Source organism: Lygodium microphyllum, chromosome 3 (genome assembly GCF_053477565.2).
Source record: "Lygodium microphyllum isolate KBCC chromosome 3, Lygodium_microphyllum_v1.1.10, whole genome shotgun sequence".
Classification (NCBI taxonomy): Eukaryota; Viridiplantae; Streptophyta; class Polypodiopsida; order Schizaeales; family Lygodiaceae; genus Lygodium; species Lygodium microphyllum.
Genome location: NC_141137.1, coordinates 154,798,949 through 154,823,990, shown reverse-complemented (window position 1 = coordinate 154,823,990; position 25,042 = coordinate 154,798,949). Strand labels below are relative to the sequence as shown.

The 25,042-nt window shown below is 41.2% G+C and overlaps 1 protein-coding gene across 2 annotated transcripts in view; it reads left to right on the top strand.

The window, feature by feature from the left end:
• LOC148039064 (Nucleic acid-binding, OB-fold-like protein) overlaps positions 1-25,042 on the top strand; it is a 105,778-nt gene that overhangs the window by 10,625 nt on the left and 70,111 nt on the right. Inside the window, exons 2-8 of one of the 2 annotated variants that reach the window (XM_087674951.1) lie at positions 9,531-11,521; positions 11,848-11,986; positions 12,079-12,177; positions 12,450-12,713; positions 12,804-12,917; positions 13,234-13,305; positions 13,420-13,506. In XM_087674951.1, the coding sequence (XP_087531077.1) occupies positions 9,531-11,521; positions 11,848-11,986; positions 12,079-12,177; positions 12,450-12,713; positions 12,804-12,917; positions 13,234-13,305; positions 13,420-13,506 (2,766 nt within the window). The remainder of the gene's footprint in view (positions 1-9,530; positions 11,522-11,847; positions 11,987-12,078; positions 12,178-12,449; positions 12,714-12,803; positions 12,918-13,233; positions 13,306-13,419; positions 13,507-25,042) is intronic. The other variant, XM_087674952.1, reaches the window with a different exon arrangement.

Sequence of the window (25,042 nt, the reverse complement as noted above, 5' to 3'; positions counted from 1 at the left end):
CCCAAATGTTGGCACTTCAATGCATAAAGAGGTTGATGACCAACATGGGGCTGAAGAATTCGATGATAGTTTCAAGGATTGAATGCATGTAACAACAAATCTTGTTGTTGAATTGGCAAAGGATCCCTAGTTTTCTCTATTCGTGAATGCCCCAAGGAAGGATAACAAAGGCAAAGAGAAGAAGACACCTTCTACAACTTTGGGACAACTTGCAAGAGCCCAAAATGCGTGATGAGCATAAACAATTGGTATCTGTGGGGTAGCAAGTGCAAATGCATGGCCAACTTGGTAGTGCCAATTGATGGAAACATGGGTAGCAAGGTAATTATGCACATGTAAGCATGGGACATCAAGGATACTTTGGTGGTGGTGCCATTTTTCATGCTATGGTTGAAGAGGCACTGCATACGGGAATGTATGGCTCAAATCTCTATGGTATGCAGCAGCCAATGCATGGCTCACAATACCCAATGTATTCGGGTAATGCAAGTGGAATGCCTAATCCCATGTATGACAGTATAGGCATGATGCTTGGGGTACAAAGCGGGCCATATGGATATGTATTTGCACCCCCGAGGACTATTGGAGCATAAGGATTTGGTGCTGGTCATGTAGGAGCATTTGATAGTGTTGGTTATCATGTAAATACAGCAAATGCACCCTTTTTGCAGCAGCCTATTTATAATAATTGGACTCCCATAGGTCGATGCTTTCCAGTTAGAGCTGTAGTTTGGGCTTAATCAGGTTTCAGCAAGGCAGGGGTCCAGAGTATTACTTGATGTTCGTGAGGGAGCTAGCCCCTCTGCTCCTCTATCACTGATGGACAGCTCTAGATGTACTGGATCTCAGATGTATTCAGCATATATTCAGGATACTATAGCTTACAGTATGTTTGCTAGGAGATCACTATTCAGTGTACTAGTCACTATGTTTGGTATGGAGAAGCTGTCATGGGATTCTTTGCCCATGGTCTAAACATAAAACTTTTATCCTTTACATATATCACTTAGTCACTTGTAATCTGGACATGCTACATAGAGACTTGCCTAGTATAAGTCTTAAAAACCTAAGTCCACCAGCATATGGCATGGTGTAATTAAGACGGGGGCTCTCTGCCTTAAAATACAATAAATTTATTATGGGTCCTTGACAAGATGATTGATTTTGGTTACTTACCCTTAACCTTCTTTGCATTGCTTACAAGAAGTTGCTACAAGTTCTATAAGTCAGGGAAACATTAAACAAGAAGAAATATGGTCATGGGCAGATGACTTGGTAGGTTCCCTTGGGTTACATTTTCAAGAAGCCAATGATGAGGTTATGAACTTAAGATATTCAAGAGTTTCAAGTGTATTCACAAGCCAAGTCACAAGGAAGATGGAGCTATCTAAGTTGACTAAGCATAGGACATTGTATATGTCTTGCACCTTACTTGTGTGACCAAAGATACATGTAAAATAGTCAAGGAAGAAACAAGAGGGCAGCGTGATCAGCGCCTCAGGGCAGTGTGATCAGTGCCTCATTTTTCGGGACTGAAATAGGGAGCATCCTAGATGGAGGAGAATGAAGCTCATACATGAAGGAGCTCAAGCCATGCAACCACAAGCATCTGAAGATGACTCCACTTGACATTTGAGTACCACTCTTCCCATGCATTGACGAAACTGAAGGCCACTCTTGGTTGTGTAAAACAGGGCTGAACTGTGTATTTAAGGGCAGCAGCCCATACTTACAAAATGCTCTTTGATGATTCTTGAAAAAGATATATTCTTGATTTGGGTATTCTTTTATATGCTGAACCTGATCTCCCATGCCAAGGGAGGCAACAAATTTACCCTCTTAAGTTATTTAAAAGTTGAATGAGGACTGCTTTTGGCTGTCCAAACCTGTAATCTGAAGAGTTGAGGCTCATCTCCTTGCATTCTTGTCTAATCTTGTTACATCAAGGGCTCATTCTTGCTCTTGGAAGCAACCATTGAAGAAGCTTGAAGAGAGGAGTATCTAGAAGCCTTCTTGACTTGGATATGTGATGGAAGTGGGTTGAAATAGGCAGCCCAAACAAAGAATTGAGGGCAATTGTACATATCTTTCTCTTCTTGAAAATTCATGATCAATGATTGGTCTTACTCGACATTGATATACTTGATGCAAGTTGACATTGCATAAGCATTGTGGAAGGGGCATCAAGAAGCATCTTGATTGCTCTATGTATATGCTTGGGCTGAAATAGGCAGCCAATAACAAGGCAGACAAGGGCAGCAGGATTTCCTCCTCTCCTACTTCTACATGCTTTTTCCAAGCTACCTATTGCTTGTTACATGCTCTTGAATCTAGGGGTTGCTTTTGTACTTCAACAAAGTGTCTTCTTGGAAGGTTGATGCCATGTATATGGGCTGAAATAGGGAGCCACACAGTGATTTTGTGGACAACAAGTCCTTTTCCTTCTCTATTGCTTCATACGGCGAGATAGACACTTGGCTGATCTTAATACTCCGTGTTAGGAAAAGTTTATGCTATCATCAAAGGTGAATTCCGGAAGCTTTTTTGGGCTGATATCTTCAGCCATATTCAAAGAATTAGCTACCGCAGTGTTCTTTTAATTCATTTCTTGCTCTACAGAAGATATCTTGTCGAAATATGCAAGTATTATGTGGCCCTATGGCAGGACAATGTTTGTAGACCATTCTTAAATGCTTTGAGTTGAATTAAGAGAAGCATTTTTCTCTTTATTTCTTGACTGTGATGACTTATCCTTATCAGGATCTCTATTTGAAGCTCTCTTGATGCAAGTCTCTTTGCACTACAAGCCTTGTAATTGACTCGTAAGTTTTTGTTCCTTATAGTCTATGTTGAATATAATCATGCAAAGTTGATTCATGTTATGGCATCACGTATGAGTGATGGGATGCAGAGCTGTTTATGACATATTGTACATGATTTCATAATTTGTGATTGCTCTTACAGTCAAGAAAAACAAGCTTGATTTTAGTTAGAACTTATGAGGTAATACTCTTGTGATCTTTGCTAAGAACAAACAGTTGGAAACTCTATTAACATCTTCAAGGACTTGGCTCAAAACCTTCAACCCTTCTCTTATCTCTACCATCTCCAGAGTCTAAGCTCTTGAAACCCCATACATACTTTTCTCTCAAACCCATGTGATTGACCGTAAAATACCTCTTGAATCTTAAAACATTCAATGTAATCTACTTTTCTCTTGAAGATATATCTCCATTTATCTTGTCCAGTTTTCTTGCCAAATCCCCGTGGTGACCTTCAACCCTACGCACTGCGACAACAGGTATGGTTTTCACTGCAGCTCTAAAACTATATGTTTGCATTGATTAATGGTTATCGGAGATTGATTAACGAATGCTGGTTTTTAGTGTATGATCATTAATATTCAGTGGTATTCAGCTAGTTTTGTGAATATCAGCATATGTTATGATGCCATTAATGTTTTAGCCATGGTTTATGTTTGGTTTATACTATGCTATGGTTTGGTTTTACCAAATGAGTTGAGCTCATGAGAAATAGACATGTCACATGATAATTTGGCAATGTTTTTGAGATTCTTTGTGAGTCTTATGTTATGTTATGTTGGTTGGTAATTTTCAATGTGTCTTGGGCATATGGAATGGTTGAGTAGCAATGCACAATGTTGTGTTAACTATGATGCCTTGCGGAAATTCTAGTCTACTATTTTGCTTTTGATGCATCTAGTAGTGCAATCGAGGAGGATTGCAAGGATTTTAAGAGGGAGAGCTATCATGAGGACCTGTAGTTTTGAAAACTCACTTAATATGTGGATTAATTTTTAATCACATGGTTAAGTAAATGTTGCACATGTGAGGTGTAATTGGGGTTAGAGTAAATTTACGAGCGCGGGACCGAGGAAATCATGAGATGTCAAAGAAAAAAGTTGCTATTAGTTATGTGCACAAGTACTTGGCGGTATCTAGTGCAAGTTGTTGGCCTAGGTCATTCATTTGGCCATTAAGTGTTAGTTGGTGATACTAGAGAAGTGATATTTAATGGTATCTAATGCCAATCTGATGGTCAAAGAAGGCGCAGAGACACTTGGGAATGGAAGTTGCCTAGCCAATTAAATTATTGGCGAATCAAATTATTTTTTTGGGCATTGAAATAATTATTAGATTAATTTTTAGTATTTAAATACTGAAAAATAATATTTAATTATGAATAATGCTGAAAAAACCGTTTGGGAAGGCTACCATTTGTCAAAAATACCCATGCAAGTCTAAAAAGTATCTTCAGAGGCTCGAGAGAGGCATTTTAGTGCATTGAGCCTACAAGAGAGGGGGAGGAGATGTTGCTAGTTTGATTTGTAGCCATTGGAGGACCTTTTGAGGTAGCCAGGGGCAAGAGAAGACCGATTTGCAGCAAGCGACAGCATCTACAAGCTATCGAGACAAGGCAGTAGCAGTAAATGACTGATTTTCTTCAGTTCTTTGCGAGAAGAAAGTCTGAAATTTCTCTTTCCTTCGTATTCTCTCTCATTTTCTAGCCTTTCTATAGCCTTGCTCCGAAGATTACAGCATTGAGATCACCAAAGGCTGAGAAATTTCAGATTTCCTTGTTGTAAAGCCTAATTTACAGTAGAAATTAGGGTTTAGTAGCAGCCTTGGGAAGCATGCCAGAAATTGAAAGCTCCAAGATTTGGATTCAACAGGGCTGAATTTGTTTTTAGTCAAATTCAAGTGGAGGGACGAGCAAACCAGTGAATTTGGGGCATTTTCCATCTCCATCAAAGTGGGTGAAGGCCAATTGGCTATCCAAATTAAGGGGCAAATCAGATTGAAGACTTGCTACTCATTTCGGATAGCAAGGGGAGTTGGAATATTGAAAGGGATTGTAAAAATCCCATTGTACATCAACTTCTTATTTAATTAAGTTAAAGAAATACTAAAAGGGGCGCTAGTTTTGGGCCCAACAAAGTGTCCATTGACCAAGATTGTGAGTTAATTTGCATTTCTCAGTTTTGTAATAAATGTTGTCGCTATAACTAAGTTGTAATCAGGGAATTACCACCCATCCACGGAAGGAAGGCTGGTTTTAGATGATTAGCAATAAACCATTAGTACCACGTGAGATCATTAGAGCAGAGTTTGTTGCATCGATGCCCCATGATGTTGGAGGCCCTTTTTTAAACCATTTGCTATATACACAGTATGCAGCATACACCTAAACAAACTACCTAGGAGATTTTCAAGGTCTCTAGGCAGCTAGCTTAGGTAGGACATGGCCTTTTCAACGACCCACCGTCTCTTGGCCTCAACTATATGATGATAGATATGATTAGCTAACCTTTTCTTGAAATCATTAGGAAGCACAAACATCTAATCACCAGGGAGACGATGGTTGTAAAGCAGGCAAAGGAGAGAACCTCAGAAGCATGTCTCGTATGGACAACCAAATGTCATGATAGCCTCGAGGCACTCCAAAGTCTGACAAATATGGCGGAAATAATAAAGATAGGGCTGCCCCAGGAATGACACCATCATGAATTAAACTTATCTCGCTGCAAATCTTTATCAGGCCAATTCAACAACCTAGAGGTAGCCAGTACTTCTCTTTGCAATGAATTCTCCTTCTTATGAAGATCAGGAGGGCGCCAAACTGCAAAATGTAATATCTCTTGCCAGGATGCAATAAAATGAGAAAGGAGAAAAGACTGGGAGACCTTAATAGGCCTTGTGGAATTAGGCACATGCCACCAAGAAACTTGAATAATCGTGCTACCATGAGAGATGCCAGTATTTTCTATGAAATTTTTTGCAATATTTGACTAGGGATGACTTTCTACACATAGTGCTTGCAAAAGTGCTAGTCTCAAAGTAGCCATATGCAAATTAACATCCAATAAAGCTGCTCCCCCCATCCTTTTAGGAGTAGTCACATGTTGCCATGAAGTCCACACTTGGCCCAAACGATTCCCTTTCTTTTTCTACAACATGAATCTGATAGGTTGAACCAGTTCCAAGAGAGGCTTCCTAGTCCAAGGAAGTAATGGCAAAAAAAATGAGATCCTACTGATCATGATGCATTGAGCAACTTTAAGTCTCACATGAAGAGGCTAGCCTCGAGATTTCCAGTACATGTTAATCTCTCTCTCTCTCTCTCTCTCTCTCTCTCTCTCTCTCTTTTCGTGAAGATAATTGAACTAAGTAGTAAATATTTACATCAGACCATCAGGTCAGCATTGAAAATAACAGACATAAAGGAAATTCTATACAAACTCTAACACAGAAATGTCACACCGAAAGAACAGCTAGTGTGGAGCGAATAATATCTATCCAGGGAGCAGCAATGTCGGGAAGAATCAGATCAGTAGACACCATAGAGGAGATTTGCCACAATGCTAAACCATGAATTCGAGCCACATGACCATGAATGCCAGATACTGAATAAAAAATGAAGGCATTCCGAGTACGCCAAATATGCCACAAGGTTGTTCATCTAAGGAAATGGAAAAAGGAAAAAATAATGTGAATGCAAAGAGGTCATGGAGGTTATCTTTCCCATAATCCACGAACGAGCTGATATCCAGTGTTGAGTCAACGAGAGCCATACAACGGGAAAGAAAACTCCAAATCTGTCTCACAATAGGGCAGGAGACAAAAAGATGAAGCACTATCTCATCACATGTAGTACAGAATACACATCGACCAGCAGAGATCTTATGAGTACGCAACACATTCCTAGTAGGAAGAGCCCCAATAAGCAACCTCCACATAAACACTTTTCCTTGATACGGAACATTAGATTTTCAGAGCTACATAAATCTATCTTGCCACTTCTTTTTGCTATCCCGAATATGCCATACTTTACTAGCCTCATCCGTAACCCATCTCTTGGTCTCCACCATCTGATGATATATCTGGTTAGCTGATCTTTTCTCGAAATCATTAGAAATCACAAATATCCAATCATGGCAGGGAGACAATAGGTGTAACACAAGCAAAGGATAGCACCTCAAAAGTCTGTCCTTTATGGCCGACCAAATATCATGATATTCTCTAGGCACCCGAAAGTGCTGACGAATATACCGAAAAGAATAAAGATGGGCCTGCCTAGGAATGACACCATCGAGGACTGTCTCCAATCCCAAATGAGCCATCCGATTGAACTTGTCTCGCTGTAGATCTTTATCAGGCCAATCCAACAACCTGGAGGTAGGTAGTACTTCACCTAGTAGGGAATTCTCCTCCTTTTGAAAATCAAGAGGGTGCCAAACTGCAAAACGTAACATCGCCCGCCAAGATGTGATCATATGGGAAATGAGAAAAGACTGGGAGACCTTAATAGATCTTGTAGAGTTAAGCACATGCCACCAAGAAGCATGAATAACCGTGCTACCATGAGAAATGCCAATCCTTTCTATAAAAAAATTTGCTATATTTGTCCAAGGATGACTCTCAACACAAAGTGCCTGCTGTAGAAGAGCCAACCTCAAAGTAGCCATATGAAAATTAACATCCAAAAGAGCTGCTCCCCCCATCCTTTTAGGAGTAGTTACATGCTGCCATGAAATCCGCACCTGGTCAAGGCGATTTCCTTTCTTTTTCCATAACATGAATTAGATAGGCTGAACCAATTTCAATAGGGACTTCTTGGTCCAAGGAAGCAATGGCAAGAAAAACGAAATCATGCTAATCGTAATGCATTGAGCAACTTTGAGTCTCACATGGAGAGGCCAGCCTTGAGACTTCTAGTACATAAACTGATCATGAATACGGGATGCCATCCAATCCAACAAGGCATGAGGAGCTACTTCCACACCAATAGGATAACCCAAATGTTTGGTTATATTTCCCTTAGGAATCACAATACCATTCCAGCCCAAAGCTTGCAAATCATTTTCCATACAAGAGAGCAAAGTGGATTTCTGAGCATTAATATGAAGTCCCGATGAATCTCTCTCTCTCTCTCTCTCTCTCTCTCTCTCGGCAAAGAGAACTTGTTGATCAATGTTGATTAGAGCTTTTCTGATCATGGCTGATTAGGTTTTGGATGATTTGGCCAAATCAAGCCTTATTTAAGCTGAAATAGACATTTCAAGTTGATGTTTAACAGTAGTTGTCATGCATGATCTTGGACATGCGATCACTATTTGGGCTGAGACAGCATTGTGATGCATGCTGCTAGTGTGCAGTTGAGATAATTTTGTTGTGAAGAAAGTACTGTGGTGAGAGCAACAATGCACAAGTGCATTAGGACAAACTGGCATGATTTGTGTGAGCTTGCTTTGTGAATTTGGGGCCAAATTAGTTACTAGTGTGCAATTGTGAGCCATACCCAGCTGTAAATAAGTTCTATGTACTTTGGACAACAACTTCATTGGTGAATAGCATCAAGGATGCAGGGTTTATAGGTATGGCAATCATCATTGGAGCAGTGTGTTGTTTTATGATGCATGTTGGAACCTGCTAGAATTGAATTCGTCTATTTTGTCATGCAAGAGTTTGCTGCTGGTGAGAGCAACAATTGACAGATGCAATAGGGCAAACTTGGGCTGATATTGAAGAGCACACATCATCTAGATAGATAAATCAGTGACGAATTTGGGGCTGATTTGCAGCGATAAATAGTAGTGTCTGTAGTGGGACATTGTTTGGTGGATTAGGCATACTTTGTTGCCATTGAAGTCCATCCTGAACCTTGATTAGGTGGGTGAACAACCATTTGTAAAGCTCTTCTTTCATCATCATTTAAGAAATACTGCATGGAGCGCTGGGATTTGGGGCCAATCAGTGTCATTCCTTCAATGGGGGTGCATTTTAGCTCCGATATTGCAATTGTTTCATATGCTGATTTAGTGTTCTGATTCATTGTGCTTGTTTGTTCATGATTCACTGCCTTTTAGTTATCTGAAGGCTGGTTTCATTAATCATATAGTGCTGAATTTACAGCCACTTGCACTTGCACTTGAGACAACCATAGGCTCACCCCCTTGAGATCTTCAATGCGTTAATCATTAGCTTGATGTTGGCCTGTTTTTGTCTGATAGTGACTTGTTTATGAATTTAAACTGTAATTCGTTCTTACCTCATTTTCCATAATATTGTCTGGTCTCTTCACGCCTCATTGCTAAGAAAGAAAAATTTTTAATGAATGGCAGACTAGCTTGGCTGGCCACAATTATATAGTTTGCAGACTGCACAAACAAACTGCTATTTTCCTGTATTGCTGACATATTTGTGTCAAGTATAATTATGTTAGTGAGTTGGCACTGTGTGTCTTCCATTTCCACATTCTCCTTAGCAAACTTTTCAAGATTATGTTATTTTGTTTGATGTCAATCATTCGGCCTTAAGTAATTCTCTGGACCAGTGAGGATCTGATTAACTGAACTTTCAAACAGATGGTCAAAAATATGATTCTGACACATATAGCTATAACTTACCATGCCAGCATTTTCCTTTTATGCTAAGGTTGTTCGGAGAAAACTGGTTGCTATACTAAGAGCTGTAATTTACCATGTTAGCATTTTTTCACTCCCTTTTCAGGTGGTTCAGAGAAAGTTGGATCCTGATGCAACTTACATAGGACTCGAAAAGAAAGTAAAGAAAGGGAAAGACATGATGAATGTGATGAATTCTTCAAGCCTTAAAATAAGAATCAATTCACCAAAAAATGCAGCAGTCAAAAGTACTGCAAAACAAGTGTTTGTGGCACCACATGCTGGTCTTCCAGATCTTGCTTCCCCTCCAGCGAGGAACAAGGGAACTGTAAAGAGTTCTGATAGGGCAGCAATGCCATTACCATCTGGCACACCTACAGTTTCAAGTGTCAGAAGCCAGATTGTAAAGTCAGCTGAAGGAAAAAGTCTTAATAGTGAGTTATTGCGGAAGCCATCTATGGAAACATCAAAGCGAGAGAGTTCTGCAGATTCTAAACAGGGTCTGAGAGATGAAGATGTGAGATCTTTTATTTCGGATGACAGCTCCTCATCTTTGATATCTTCATCTGTTTCTCAGGATAAGGACTCAATTGAAATCTCCAAACATAAATTTCAACGTATGCTTGATGAATCCTTCAATTCTTCTTCAGGTCCCTCGCTCCTTAATTTGGTTTCACCACCAAAAAGGGAAAAAAGGCATGATGAGGGGCCTTGGACTGCACCTATCAATACAGGTGACACAGTTAAAGAAGAGGCTGTGTTATTGGAGAATGAAAGTGATGGGGCAGTGGAAGGCAGACTTGAAGATAAGCCCTTTGCTCATCGTCCAAAATCTGGCGTACCAAGTCTTGCCTCCCCGCCAGTAAGGAAAGATTCAGTCGGTTTATTCCATCAGAAAGATACATGGGCAACACCTGTATCTACCGTAAAGTCACAGAATGACATCAACAATGCTTTGTATGATAATCTATTGAGGAAACCTGCTCCTCAGCAATGGGATGCGGATAGTATGGCTCCAGAAATTGAAGTTGACACTGGTTTGGACAGCAGGATACTTACTTCACAACAAAGTGAAGTGGGTGATATGCCTACACAAAACAGGCTTGATAATTCTTTGGATGGTTCTTTGTTAAGGAAACCTACTACTTCTCGACAAAGTGGAGCAGATGATGTAACCACAGAAAATGCCCATAATACTCTGGTTGACAGTTCTGCATTAAGGAAACCTACTCGTCAAAGTAAAGTGCATGATATGGATAATGAACCACAAAGAGAAGCCGATACATCATATTCATTTGGGAATCACACACAGCAGAACTCAGAATCAGCAGAAATACTAGGTTTCCGTGAGAATCAAGTGCAAATGTTTGCATCATCTGAAGCTGATGGAGCAGAACACAGGCTAGTTCTCAATGAGGAAGGCCATAGGGCAAAACTTTTGTCAGAACAGAAAGATCTGTTGGCTGAGCACAATAATCCCTCTTCTCATGAAAACAAAGACGATTCATCTGATCCTGGTGAGATCCTGGGGCTCAAAGTAGGACAACATCAAATTGAGCAGCAAGAATCTGGCATCCTTGATTCTAAAGATAAGCTAAAGACGATCAAAGACTTACAAACAGTGGAAACCAAACCTTTAAATAAAAATGAAGCACAAATCCCTCTTCGTTTGAAAGTTTTCCGGCCTAGTCCTTCCGATGCAATGGCTACTCCTCTTCAGTCTAGCTCTTACATATCTCAAGAAACTGGAGTGGTGGGTGTTGAAAAGCTCCCAACTGTCAGGAGTGGGGATGGCTTAGGTCCTACAATCCCTGTGCACAATGAGCATGCAAATGGCACCATTGAGAATGCCGGGGAATCTTTAGAAGTGTCAGATTTAGCAAATAATGTTGAGTCAGTTATGGAAACCTTGCAAGGGCTTAACCCAGAAATAACTTTAGCTGATGGTGTTTCAATTCATCAGGAGGGAAACATTCCGTCTATTTTTCCCAGGTCCTCTAAAGCATCAGCCATTAATGTGGCTGGGTCTTCAGAGGAAAATACTGAAAGAACAGATTCAGCAGTTTCACAAAGAGGAAGCATGTATGTGGCTCCTACGTAATATTCCTCTCCCTTGTACTGACATAACTAAGGTGGATTAGAAGTAGAAAATCAGATGGATCACTCTGAATTGTGTAGGTGACTCGTAGAAATATCAATCTACTTAAGTTTTGGGCTTTGATCTTTCTTGTGCCATCAAATCCGAAAACTTAGGTAGAATGAAATATCTATGAGCCCATTCTCAAGGTTGATCACAAATTTTATATCCCTTCATTCAGATCTTTGATTGAGTAAAAGCTTTTCTAAGCAGTGCAATTAAGAGGAAACTCTTTTTGTTAATGAAAAAAGTCTTTTCTAACCAGTGTTCTCTTGAAAATTTGAAGAGATTCTTTGACTACCAAACAGTCAGTTGATCGATCCCTGGAAACAGTTCGAAGGCCCTCTCTACCCAAACAATCACAATTGTCTGAACCTCAAGTAAAGGATCTTGGTGCGGCAGGCTCAAAATGGCATCAAGCTAAGGTTAATGAATAAGTTTGGAAGCAGTTCCAGATTGTTAAATTGAGATCTTCTGGGTGCACAACCAGGAAGTGTTGAATGTGCATTTGTAACAGATAGAGGAGGAAGAAGAGTGGGCACGGGCCGAAACTTTGCTAAAGTCTCAAGAACATGTTATTGTCAAGATTATTGGGAGCAATAGAGCTGGATTATCTGTAAGAGACTTTATTTTACTAAATTGTGATGTAGTAGATGTATTTGTTGCTCCATTTCAGGACCTTCTTTGTACTACAAGATCAAAGTTGGTCCATCATGATCTCTTGCATTTTTAATATGCTAAAATTGAAGTCCAGAATGTATGGGGGAAATAACATTATTGAAGAAAATATCCCTTCTTGTATTATGTTTGACAAATGTTGTTTTCGTGTCTGTCAATAGAACAGAGGCTCTGTAGTTAAGCTTTTCCTTTTCTGGGATTGCTTCACAGGTTTCATTTGGTTGTTTGGTTGGGTTTCTCCCAATATTTGAATTGAGTCCTCAAAGAGGACTGATTGATTTCTCATCCTGGGCACAACAACACGATTCTAATATTAGAACTGGAAAGGATACGGATGCTGTGAATGGTATTCCTCAGTCAGATACTTCCATCAGCAATCATGGGAAGGGTGCGCTTGACAGGACAGACATGACAGATTTGCGGGACAAATATAATGAGGAAATTTCAAAGCTTTTGTACTCCTTTGTGGGAGAGGTATTCTCAATATCAGGCCCCTGGTTCTCTACTTGATGGAGCTGACATTGTTGTTCTGCTGAGTTAGAAGCATTCTTCATTGCTATGCAGAAAGTTACAGTCCTCGTTAAGTCAGTTGACAAGAATGGAAGAAGGCTCAAGTTTTCTGAGAGAGAAGCGGACCCACACTACCATGAAGTTGTTCAGAAAAAGGCTGAACTGCTGGTCAGTATTTGGGAACACATTAATGTCTAAGGCCAGTCATTTGTGCATACTAAGCATTGTTTGAGTATGCTAAATAATTCTCTCAGATCATCTTCTGAATGACCAACAACTGTACATCCTTCAAATGCATGCAGTCTTCTAAGCAAGAGGTCTTTCTTGTGAATTCTCCTAGGCTTCATATCAGAGAAGATCTGAAATTTTGTTGTGATTATTTGTCTTCGAACTAGTTCTGGGTATTTTTCACATGACTTTCTGACTTGCAAAAAGTAATTGATTTATTGAAGTTTAAAGGAAGATTTACATCTTTTTACTGCAGAATGAGCTTCAAGTTGGAGATGTCGTCTCTTGTGAAGTAAAAAATATTACTCCCATTGGTGTTTTTGTGGAGGTTAGTGTACCTTGTTATAGCATTGTATAATTAGCAATTGCTCTTTTATGTTTTTCGCTAAGTATAGCCATGGATGTGGCTTCTGATTGTCTTGTTGGGTTGTTGACTTTTTAGTTGCATGGTGTATCTGCTTTGATCCATCGTTCAGAGATATCGTGGCACCCTGGGGTTGATCCAGCATCTTTCTTGGCCATTGGAGAGGTCAGCCTTTGTATCTTGGGTGGATTTTTGATCTTTCAAAAGTTGTTTACAATCCCCACATTCTGCTCTTTGGTTTGCATTGTACTTATCTGCTTAAACTGTAAAATCATTATCTGATTGTTCTTTCTGGTGTCCATAACCAACATTTTTCCTTTGTTTCATGTAGACAATACCATCACCTTCCACCATCTTCTCATTTTTAGAAGTGGAGCATTACTTGCTTTCCTAGATGGCTGATGTAAACACAATCTTGGTGATGTGAAATGAGATATCTGACAAGAAAGCTGTCAAAGATTTGTTTTGGTTAAGATAGATGCATCTAAGTTACTGCCTGAGAAAGTAGATCCATGTTTTTAAGCAGTTGTCCTCTAGCAAAGAAAAATACCTGACTCCAATGTATGACAGTTTTCTCATGGCCAACAGAAATCTATGTCACAGGACAATATTTGTAAATTGCTTTGATTTTACAGCTTAATTATGGCTGTCACACATTTATAGCAGCCACAGAATCCACAAGCATAACTGAACTGAACCACAGACAAGGTGACCCAGAAGAGTTGCATGGACACTGGATTAATTGCAACCGACAAATGCATGAGTCATTTGCAGGCTTGTTGGTCAGTATTTAAAGCTAACTTCCATAGAAAAGTCAAAATTTCTTCTTGAGGTTGCGATCACTTAAAAATGTCAGCTTGAGGGATCTATGGCTAGATAAATGACAATTGCATCACAAGCTGAAACCATAAAATTCATGCTGAGTATAAGCAAGATCACAGGAGCACACAGCTCCAAGCATGGTATTCCACAATCCCTTCAGCATCAACTTGTGTAAGACACTAGTCTCCTAAATGCACAACAAAGAAGTAAGAGAAGTTAGACCTCATACGAGCATAAAGGCTGCCAACAGCAAATCTGTCAATGCACATATGGACATAGCAATGCGATTGAGAGAGAGAAAGAGAATGAAACACAAAAGCTGTGTAATGCTGAATGGAACAGGACCGCATGCAATGCTGATGACGATGGGCTGAGGCTCAGAGAGATAGGGTAATGAGGGTGCTGGATGGAGCAGCAGGAGAGGATGGAGATTTGATGAGGAGAGTGTGAAGAAATGCTCTAAATGCAGAAATCACAAACCAATTGTACGACAAAGCACAAATTGATAAACACGAAACATAGTTAGGGTTAGGGTAACTTAGAGATGGTGAATACAATGAATAATGAAGTAAATGACTACTGAATATATAGTGCTCATGCAGCAAACACACTATATAGTGAATATTGAACCTCAAACTCTCATATCTCTAGGATCAAGGCAGAGGTTATGAGTTGGAGAGTGTGTCGTACTCCGAATGGATATGCAGTAGTTGCAGCCTCTTGTGTTGAAAAACAGAAAATGCAGCTAGGAAGGCTGAATTTGATGCAGACAAGCAGTGAGGAGAAAGAAAGACTAAAGACGTAGGTATCTAAGGAGACAGAAAATCTGGGCGACAGTTGTAGGATGCAAATGCAACAAAGAGAGGAGAGACAAAGTCAAGGCGGCAGCCACAGACAGTAAATGCAGTGTGGGGAGGAGTGAGAATGTCAAGGCAACAACTCTAGATTGTAAATGCAGCCTCCAGAATAGAGTGTACAGCTGGGTGACAGGTGAAAATAGTAGAACGTCAGTATAGAGGAGTTGCTAGCAGTAGAAGGGCCTCCAGATGTAGTTGCTAGCAATGGATGAAGGAGACAGAGGCTGAAATTAGGCGCCAGGTGATAGCAGATGATTGTGGAAGCTCTGACTGTGATGTTCTCTGCAAATGGGGTATAGACAGTAAAGATACTATTTCTAAAACTTGCAAAAATGAGATGAAGGGAGAGTGATGGGCTGTATGTCCATATAGAAAGTTTGGGACACCCAAATTAGGGTTTTGCATCTAAGATATGGTAACTCTCTAGAATTGTGTTTCTTTTTAAAATAAGAAGGTTTCTTCATTAATTAAGCGTGTTTTGGGGCGTTTAAATGAAGCTAATGCATTTTTAGCTCAACACACCCCCTCTTAGGTCCAAAACTATGAGGAATAAGCCCTTTTATATGTATTTTCTTTTACTCCAAGGCGTCCCATCCCAAAGTAGCTGGGGCATTGGGCAAGGGGTGTACGTCGGCTGGCTGCCAAGTGATCTACCAAGATATAGAGGTGATGGTTATCTTACGAAGGGAGCCCAAGTGATCACCCTAGAGAGGCATTAGACCAAGGGTGCTTGTCGGCTGTCCAGGGGCCAAGTTGTGCTAAGGCGGATGGAATCAACAATGGACTATTTGTTTTTAAAATTTTTTAAAGGGCTTTATTTTAATTTGTTCACAAGATTTAGCACTGAGGGTAGTGTTCGTCCCATTGAGTCATTATGCACCAAACACGGGGGATTCACTAGTAGTAATAAGGAGACGTCACCTGCGTGCAAGAAATATATGAAAATACCCCTTATCTACCCCCTATTTATGGAACCTTACCTTAAATAACCCCCCTCCCTTACACTCACGTGGTACCATACGGTAAACCCTAGTGGATCCCCTGGGGCACCAAAGTACGGGAAATAGGGATGGATGGCCCCACTAGCTTCATAAAATAGGCAAAATAAGCCTGCACACTACTAGGATAAGTGCCTAGGGATTCCTAAGGAAGTGTGTGTGTATGTGTATGCGTTAATCGTATGGAGAATATGTGGAGAGACAAGCACGATGATATGGTGAGTAAGGAAGACAAGCAAAGGCAGCATGCAAGCATAGGAAATCACTGCCTTTGGAGACTGCAATGTGCAATGCCACGAGTATGGTGGATCTAGAGTCAACCCCTCCAAGGCTGACGGAAAAGGGATAAATTCGCACAAATGCATGTTTACATGAACGGAATGCCAATGCATGGGGTAATGCAAAGGGAGATGCAGGTTTTCATGCTAATGCAGAATGTGATGCAATGGTGCCATTTGGACAGTGTCTTGGTATGAGAATTGTTCACTTGTCTAAGTGTCCTTTAACAATCATGTCATCTTGACAGTGCAGATTAAGTTGCAAATATCCATAATGTACAATATAAAATAAATAAATGTCTAAAAGAGAAAAACTACAAGGATCATCATTGTCACTATTAAGAGAAGGAAATCGATTCCTCTCAAATTAGAAGGAGAAGTAAGAGGGAAGCACCCTCTCCTTGTCAATCTGAAGAAGTAGAGGAGGGTGTATCTAAGTTGCGATTTGTGGTAAAAGATATTGTAGAATTGGTTGGTTGACCATCTTGGTTAAAATATATGTAAAATTGTCATTGAAAAGCACAAACTCTAGGCGAATAGTGCCTAGCTTAACTTGCTCTCTGGTGAAATGGAAATGAACCGCCACGTGTTGTGTCCGAGGGGTGATTATAGGATTGCTCGCAAGGGCAATGGCACTCTGATTGTCATAGTAGAGAACTATAGGCAATTTGCAAGGAAACTGAAGTGCGGCTAGCAAGTTCCTCAGATAGATGGCCTTTGTAGTACCATTGAAGAGAGCCCGATACTTTGGCTCCCTCGTGGAAGCCGCTATCGTCTCTTGCTTATGGCTAGCGCAAGAGATAGGTGCCATGCCCAAGGTGTAGAGGTAGCCACCGTGGGAACGCCAGGTGTCAGGATTTCTTGCCTAGCCAGAATCAATGTAGCCTTGCGAGTATAAATCATGACAATAAGTTAGTCCATAATTATAGGTATACTGTAAATATCTTAACACAAAGATGAGCAATCCAACAGGACATTCTAGGTGCATTTAAATACTCACTAAGCAAACTAATTGAGTATGTAAGTTCTGGCCTAGTATGAATCAACCAAAGTACTTTTTCTACAATAGAATAATAGGTATGAGATCATAAGGCGGACGCAAGGTATCCTTATGCAGATGGGCAGTGGGATCAAGAGGCGTGGCCACTGGCCATGTTTCATTAGTGCAATACTATTCCACCTATTGTAGAGTGTACTTTTGCTGCGACGGAAAGACAATTCCCTTGGATCTAATAATCTCCATCTCCACGAAATAAGACAAGAGACCTAAGTTCATCATCTTGAATGTAGAGCAAAGTTTTGCCTTGATATCCGCTATAGCTGCAGAATCTGAGCGAGTGAGTTATCATCAACGTACAGTAGGATATAATTGGCCCTCGTGTTAGTGGTGCGTACATATAGATTTGGATTATAAGGGGTGTTAAGAAACCCTTCACCCTTCACCCTTCACCCACGGTTTGCGTTTTTGCGTTTTGCGTTTAGGGTTTGCATCCCCAAAAAGGGGTGCCGTCCTAGACTAATTGTGCCTATTTATAGGCCACTCATCTCTCATTCATTCCTTACGACTAATTCATTCAGTCCGTCACCTCTTTTCTCCAGCCTCTCCACTGCCCTCACACCCCTTTAGGAGGACATTGTGGTTCGTGGTTCGTAGCTGTCTTCATCATCTTCCTTGTGCTATAGGACCCTTGTTCCCTTGTATCACATTCACTCCATGATTTAGAACTTCATCATTCCATTCATCAGAGTTTCTTCTCTCTTCTCTTCTCTTCTCTTCTCCATGTTTGCCGAGTTCTCTCTGTGTTCCTCCCCACAAACCCTACTATCTCGCTGGTACATCATCTTTTGACATGGTATCAGAGCTGGATCTGTTTAAACAGCGGCAAAGATCCTCTACTCCAGTGACGGCAAAGACGGGTGGCGGGTTTGGCATCCACTTCTCTTCTCCTTCCGTTGAATCAAAATCTCATTTTTGTAGGTTTCAGGTATTTTCAGCTTATTGCCCACACCCATTTTGCTGAGGACATCGCAGTCTTAGCTGCCCCTTGTTGTCATCTACAGTTTGGCTCTTGTTTCCAGCCTTCCACCCGCAGTTTGTAGCTGTTTACAGCAGAACGATTGTTGTTGATTCCTCTCCATTCAGAAAACAATCTCGTTTTTGCAGATTTCAGGTATTTCAGCTTGCTAACCACATCCCGGAGGCAGAGGACATCGCGGTCCTCAAGCTGGCCATTGTTGTTTACAACAGTCTGGTGTCTGTTTCCAGCCTACCACACACTATTTGGAGCTGATTTCAGCTTGCTGACTGCTACTACTGGTTTTTCCTGCGTTTTTAGTATTTCTCTCTCCTCACCTGTGTTTTTCTACTAGTTGCAACCTCTTACTGTTGGTCACATCCTCCTCCCACTGGCAGCTCACTTCCAGCCCTTCCACTGTCCTCCTAGCTCAGGGCGGACATTGCAGTTCATGGTTCGTGGTTGACCTCTTCCTTCTTCAGCAAGGCACACTGGTACCAATGGCTTACCAACAGATAACCAGACTACTGGGTGCTCCTACTGTGGCATCACCGGACACACCACCGACGATTGCCGACTTCGACCTTTGCTCCCTACCCCCTCGGAGTATATGTATCTTCCACCAGGCACTCCTTGTGCCACCTCTCATTTCTGGGCCACAGAGATCGTTCTGCATCGGCTATCAGAGTACTATGCTCAAAGCAATAAGACACATCCAATGCACACTATGTCCTTTCGAGCACATGGAGGATCAATTTGCACTACGACCTCCTGGAGATCGTCCAATGCTAGCGGCAGTCTTCTCCCACCTATTTTTGGGTACAGTGGCTACCATGGCCTGTGGTTTTGCAGTCCACTCCATCAAGAGACTGTGATTGTTTGATACCATCTCCTCGTTGGTCCACTCCTTCGAGAGACACTGGCTGCTCAATTCCTTCCTCTTCTTTGGCTTCCCAGTCCGCTCCATTGAGAAGAAGCGACTGTTGCCCACTCATTGCTCAGTCTAAGCCCCACCCTTCACCCTGGCCTACTCAGGTTCGAGAGGCCACCTCCGGGCGTTCTTCACCACCCCAAATACCTTCTTCGGCACGACCGGTGGCACTTCCTTCATCCTTAGACATTTTGGAGTCTGTGATCCATGAGTTTTTGGATTCTCTATCTACCTTAGAGGGGGATTTAAAAGGGGGATGATCTTTCCTTGCTCTCTGAGGGGGCATCTACATCTACTGTGACTTCAAAGGGAACTCCTATTCCTCCAGTTTCAAAGGGGGTCCCCACCCCACGCTCAATCCTTCGCACACCCTAGCGGAGGCCTCTTACCTTCTTCCTTCTAGAGGTCATCTCACTTATTGATTCCCAGGATCTCGAGGATCTACCTAGATTGGGGCCTTGGAGGTTCAGCCGCGGCTTGGTGACGAGGCCTTTGTATTCCTTCTTGCATAGATGCAGGGAGCTAGTGGCTTCTCTCCCTAGGTTGATTTTTGGGTTCTCCAGTTCACATTGTCCATCGTTCTTTACTGTAGGTTACATTTCAGGTGGAAATCTTGGATCTTAGTGATTCTCTACATCTTCTTCCTCCTCTTCTTCCCCCTTTTGGGCCTGAGAGGGGGTGTTTGAGAAACCCTTACCCGCAATTTGCGTTTTTGCTTTTTGCGTTTAGGTTTTGCAGCCCCAAAAAGGGGCGCCATCCTAGACTAACTGTGCCTATTTATAGGTCACTCTCTCATTCATTCCTTATGGCTAATTCATTTAGTCCGTCACCTCTTCTCTCCAACCTCTCTCCACTGCCCTCACACCCCTTCAAGAGGACATTGTGGTTCATGGTTTGTGGCTGTCTTCATCATCTTCCTTGTGCTACAACACCCTTGTTTCCTTGTATCACATTCACTCCATAATTCAGAACTTCATCATTCCATTCATCAGAGATTCTTCTCTCTTCTCTTCTTTTCTCGATGTTTGTCGAGTTTACTCCGTGTTCCTCCCCGCAAATCCTACTGTCTCGCTGGTAGTCATATTTTGACAAGGGGTAGAATGGTATTGATGAGTCTGTAAGAACTCGTCCATTGTGTGGTTCCAAGACCTCGATGCTTGCTTCAGCCTATAAAGAGCTTTCTACAAAATACTTTGTCATTCCCGTCAGGAAGAAGAAAAGAGAGTGTTCCACATAGATTTCCTCCTCCAAATAACCATTTAGAAATGCACTTTTGATGTCCATCTGATAGATTGGCCAACTTGGTGAGCAACAAGCGCAATCAACATAGGAAATGATGTCAACCGAGTGGTAGGTGCGAAGGTTTCTTGATAGTCAATATCGTGCTTTTGCGTGAGACCTTGCATGGTCCTAAAAATCCACTTCGTTTGGATGAGCGGCTTGTGAGACAAGGACGATCCACCAATGTCCAAGTCCAAGTCCCATTTCGATCAATGCTATCTAGTTCCTTCTCCATGGCCTCATGCCATATAGGGTCTTGGAGAGCCTCCTGAGCTCAGAATGTGCAATGTAATGAATTGTAACAACGATGCATATGAAGTCTAAGGGATGAGCTGAGCAGGCCTTCTAGGGCCTTCCGAAGTGGAATCCGATGGAAGGATCCCCGAATTGTGCTTGGTTTACTACTACGAGCGAGGTAATGGGTCTTGTGGAGGAGGCCTGGAAGTTGAAGTATCTATAGGAAAGTCGAGAGTGGGCAATAGACTTAGCTCAGTAGGCGTGATCTCAAATGATGTGAATGGAGGGGAGGATGAAGAGTCTAGTGCAGAAAACTGCACTATATCCCTCTCATAAAAAATGACATCCCTCCTAACGATCACCTTGTTCGTTCGAGAATCAAACAAATAGTAGGCTTTCGCTTTGGAAGAATAGCCCATAAAAAACAAGAGATGTGCTTAAGGGTTGAACTTTTCTATCTTGTCATCCAGAGTCTGCATAGAAGCATTGCTCCCCCTGTGAACGTGAACACATATCCTGAAGTAGACTTCCTGCAGTTAGGATGACCAGTATAGTCTACATCCATGAAGCCAACAATAGAAGACATTTGCTTCCCAAAGCAGATACACAAATCCTTTGTGCCCTTAAGGTATCTCATGATACCCTTCGCTACTTCCCAATGCTTTTTTCTAGGATATGCCATGTACTTGTGAACCACTCCCACCACAAATGCGATGTCAAGACATGTAGCAACCATTGTATACATCGAGTTATCAGCAGTTTGAAGCATAAGGAATCTTGGTCATCTCAGCCTTTCCATCAACAGATGTAGGGCTATCATCTGTGCTAAGTTTCACATATGGAGGCAATGGTACACCAATGCCTTTCCCCCCCGTCCATATTGAAACGCTGCAAAACCTTAGTAACATACTCATGCTGTGATAGATAGAGAAGACCCTTTGATTTGTCCCTGAGTATACGCATGCCAAGAATATGATTGGCCTCACCAAGATCCTTTATATCAAAGCTATTGTGTAGACTTTGTTTCAAGGAGTCCAAGGCATGAATCTCCCTGTCTGCAATTAGCATGTCATCTACATACAAAACCAAGAGAAGAAGGTTGCCATTTGCTGCCTTCTTTGTGTATAAATAGTGATCAACTTAAGATCTATGGAACCCCTGAGATTGCATAAATGTATCAAATTTATGATACCATCCGCGTGGTGCCTATTTCAGCCCATACAAACTCTTGTTGAGTTTATATACCATGTGCTCTTTTCCCTACGTAACAAAACCCCCAAGCTACTGCATATAGATGTCCTCATGTAGATCACCATGTAAGAAAGCTGTCTTTACATCCATTTGTATGAGCTTCATATCTTCAAATGCAACCAAGCCCAAAAATGGTTTGCAAAGTAGTCATTTTGACTACAGGAGGAAAAATTTCATCAAAATCACTCAAAGCTCACCTGTTATATTTTGATGTGGAGAGTTCTTTGTTGATGGAAGAACTCAAGAGGTAAAATAATTCAGCAAGCAAGTCTTCTAATGCATTGCACACTAGAGGCAGATTTCAGTAAAAGCGCAATTCTTAAAATAGAGCACGCAGCAAGTCTCGTGGCAAAAATGTGGAGTGTCATCATTGGCACTACAAATGGGACTGTTTTCAATTGAAGAAAGAAAGGAAAAAGCAAAAATACTAAAGACAACATGGTTGAGAAAAAAGACAGGAAAAGCATTGTGAAGATAGAGGAGGTAACTCATGAGAATGACAATGACGGTGATGTATTTCTTACTTTTTCTTTGAGTGCACACGCATTGATTGCAGATTGTGAGGATGGCATGCACACTTGGATATTTGATTTAGGTGTGTCTTTTCATGTTACACCACATCATGAGTGGTTTTGTGACTACGATGGTGGTACACGTGGTGTTGTCCACTTGGGGGATAACTATGCATGTAAAATTGCAGGTATTGGCAGTGTGAAATCGGAATTTCAGCATGGTTCTGTATTTGTTTTGCATAATGTGAGACATGTACCTTAGCTCCAGAAGAGCTTGATAAGCACAAGGCAGCTAGATGATGAAGGCTATTACACCACCTTTGGGGATAGCAAATGGAAAATTTATAAGGGCTCTCGCATTGTTGCCAAGGGCTCCAAAAGTGATGCTTTGTATCCTTTGCATGTATCTAGCATGTGTGACCATGTAGTCGCCCTAACCAAGCAGCCATGTGTTTCTTTGTGGCATAGCTGGTTGGGACACATGAGTCAAACTGGGATAAAAGTATTTAGCATGCGTGACCATTTAGTCGCCCTAACCAAGCAGCCAAGTGTTTCTTTGTGGCATAGCCGGTTGGGACACATGAGTCAAATTGGAATAAAAGTACTTTCTCCTTTTTGTTATTTTCCGTCTTTAAGGTGTGCTGATTTTGAATAGTGTGATCATTGTAGTTATGGTAAGTATGTTCAAACATCATATAAAAAATCTCTTTCTCTAAAGTCTTTACCCTTAGAGTTGATACATTCAAATGTATATCAAATTCCAGGGTTATCTCTAGGGAAAAAAAAGTATTTCATTACTTTTGTTGATGATGCCACACACAAAGTATGGATTTATCCAATTTGTCACATAAAGACGAGGCCTTGGATAAATTTAAAAAATTATTGGCACTTGCTGAAAATCAAACTAGTAAGACATTAAAGTGTCTTTGCTCTAACAATGGTGGGGAATATATGTCCAAAGCCTTTTAGGACTTTTGTGACAGCAAAGGAATTAAAAGGAAGCTCACCGCCTCTCACAATCCACCCCAAAATGGTGTTGCAAAGCATATAAATAGGACCAATCAAGACATGGTCCGTACCATACTGTCACATGCTGCTTTATCTCATGGATTTTGGGAAAAGGCTGTTATGACAAGTGCACACTTGATTAATCAGTCACCAAGCAGGTCTTTGGGGGTGGAGAGTCCCTCAAGAAGTGTGATCGGGCAAGCCACCTTCGTATGCTCACTTGAGAGTGTTTGGTTGTGAGGCATTTGTGCACATTCGCAAGGAAGAACGCAGCAAACTTGAGCCAAAGTCTTGTAAATGTATTTTCCTAGGATATGGTGATGAGGGTGAAATGGGGTATAGGTTATGGGATCCTGAAAAAAGAAAAATTGTATGCAGCAATGATGTTATCTTCCGAGAGGTTGCATGCAAAAACAGCCTGAAAAGACTAAGGAAGTCAAAAGAGTTGTATTTTGGAAGATATACCGATAGGATAGCAAAGAATGCTTGCTAGACAGTAGCAAATACTTGCTGTAAATGGCCCCGAAAATGTAGGGAATAATGCTGAAAATGATCAGCAAGATATTGTTCATGATGAATCACAAATTCAGCAAGAATAGATACCCTTGGAACAACTAGAACCAATTGTACATTATGCTAAACCTGCAAAACAACAAGCTGTTAATGCAAATGTGCAGGCTGAACAACTAGCAAATCTTGATCATTGCGTCCGTAGACTAGAGTGCACAGACAGCTAGATAGGTTTGATCGTGGTGTCAATTATGTGGCTGATTATGTCATGTTGACAGATTGTGGTGAGCCATCATGCTTGAAGGAAGCAATGGACAGAAAAGACAACAAGAAATGGCATAAGGCTATGCTATCAGAGATAGAATCTCTCATGAAAAATAGCACTTGGGATTTGGTGAATTTGCCTAAAGGGCAAAAAGTGTTACCATGCAAATGGGTTTACAAAATGAAAATCACCTCTAGTTCTTTGTCAAGGTACAAGGCACGACTGGTTGCTAAAGCGTACAAGCAAGAACATACTCAGCTCTCCTGAAAGTATCCCAACTTTCAAGCAAAGTGCATAGCAAGAAAGTAACCTTGAACTCATCATCATTGTGGAAATCCAAAGCAATCAGTTGACTGAAAATTGAGTTGAACTCGTTTAAATGTATAGACATGGCTGTACCTTCCTTCATGCAAAGGTCCATTAACTTTTTTAGCCAATAAACCTTGTTGGCTGCACTTTTTCGAGCATGCAATTCTTCAAGTCTTTGCCACATTGCATATATTGAATTCAGCTTCTCAATGTTAAAGAGCAAGTTGTTCGACACTGAGAGCTCTATGATAGAGTGTACAAGCTCATCCAAATCATCCCACTCTTCTTGTTCCATACCTACTAGCCTTATTTCCTTTACTTTGATGGACTTCACCTGTTTCTTCTGCACCAAGATATTTTAGCACTATTTTTGCCATATTGCAAAATTGTGTGCACCCTCAAGCTTCTTGATGTACAAAAGGTTGCT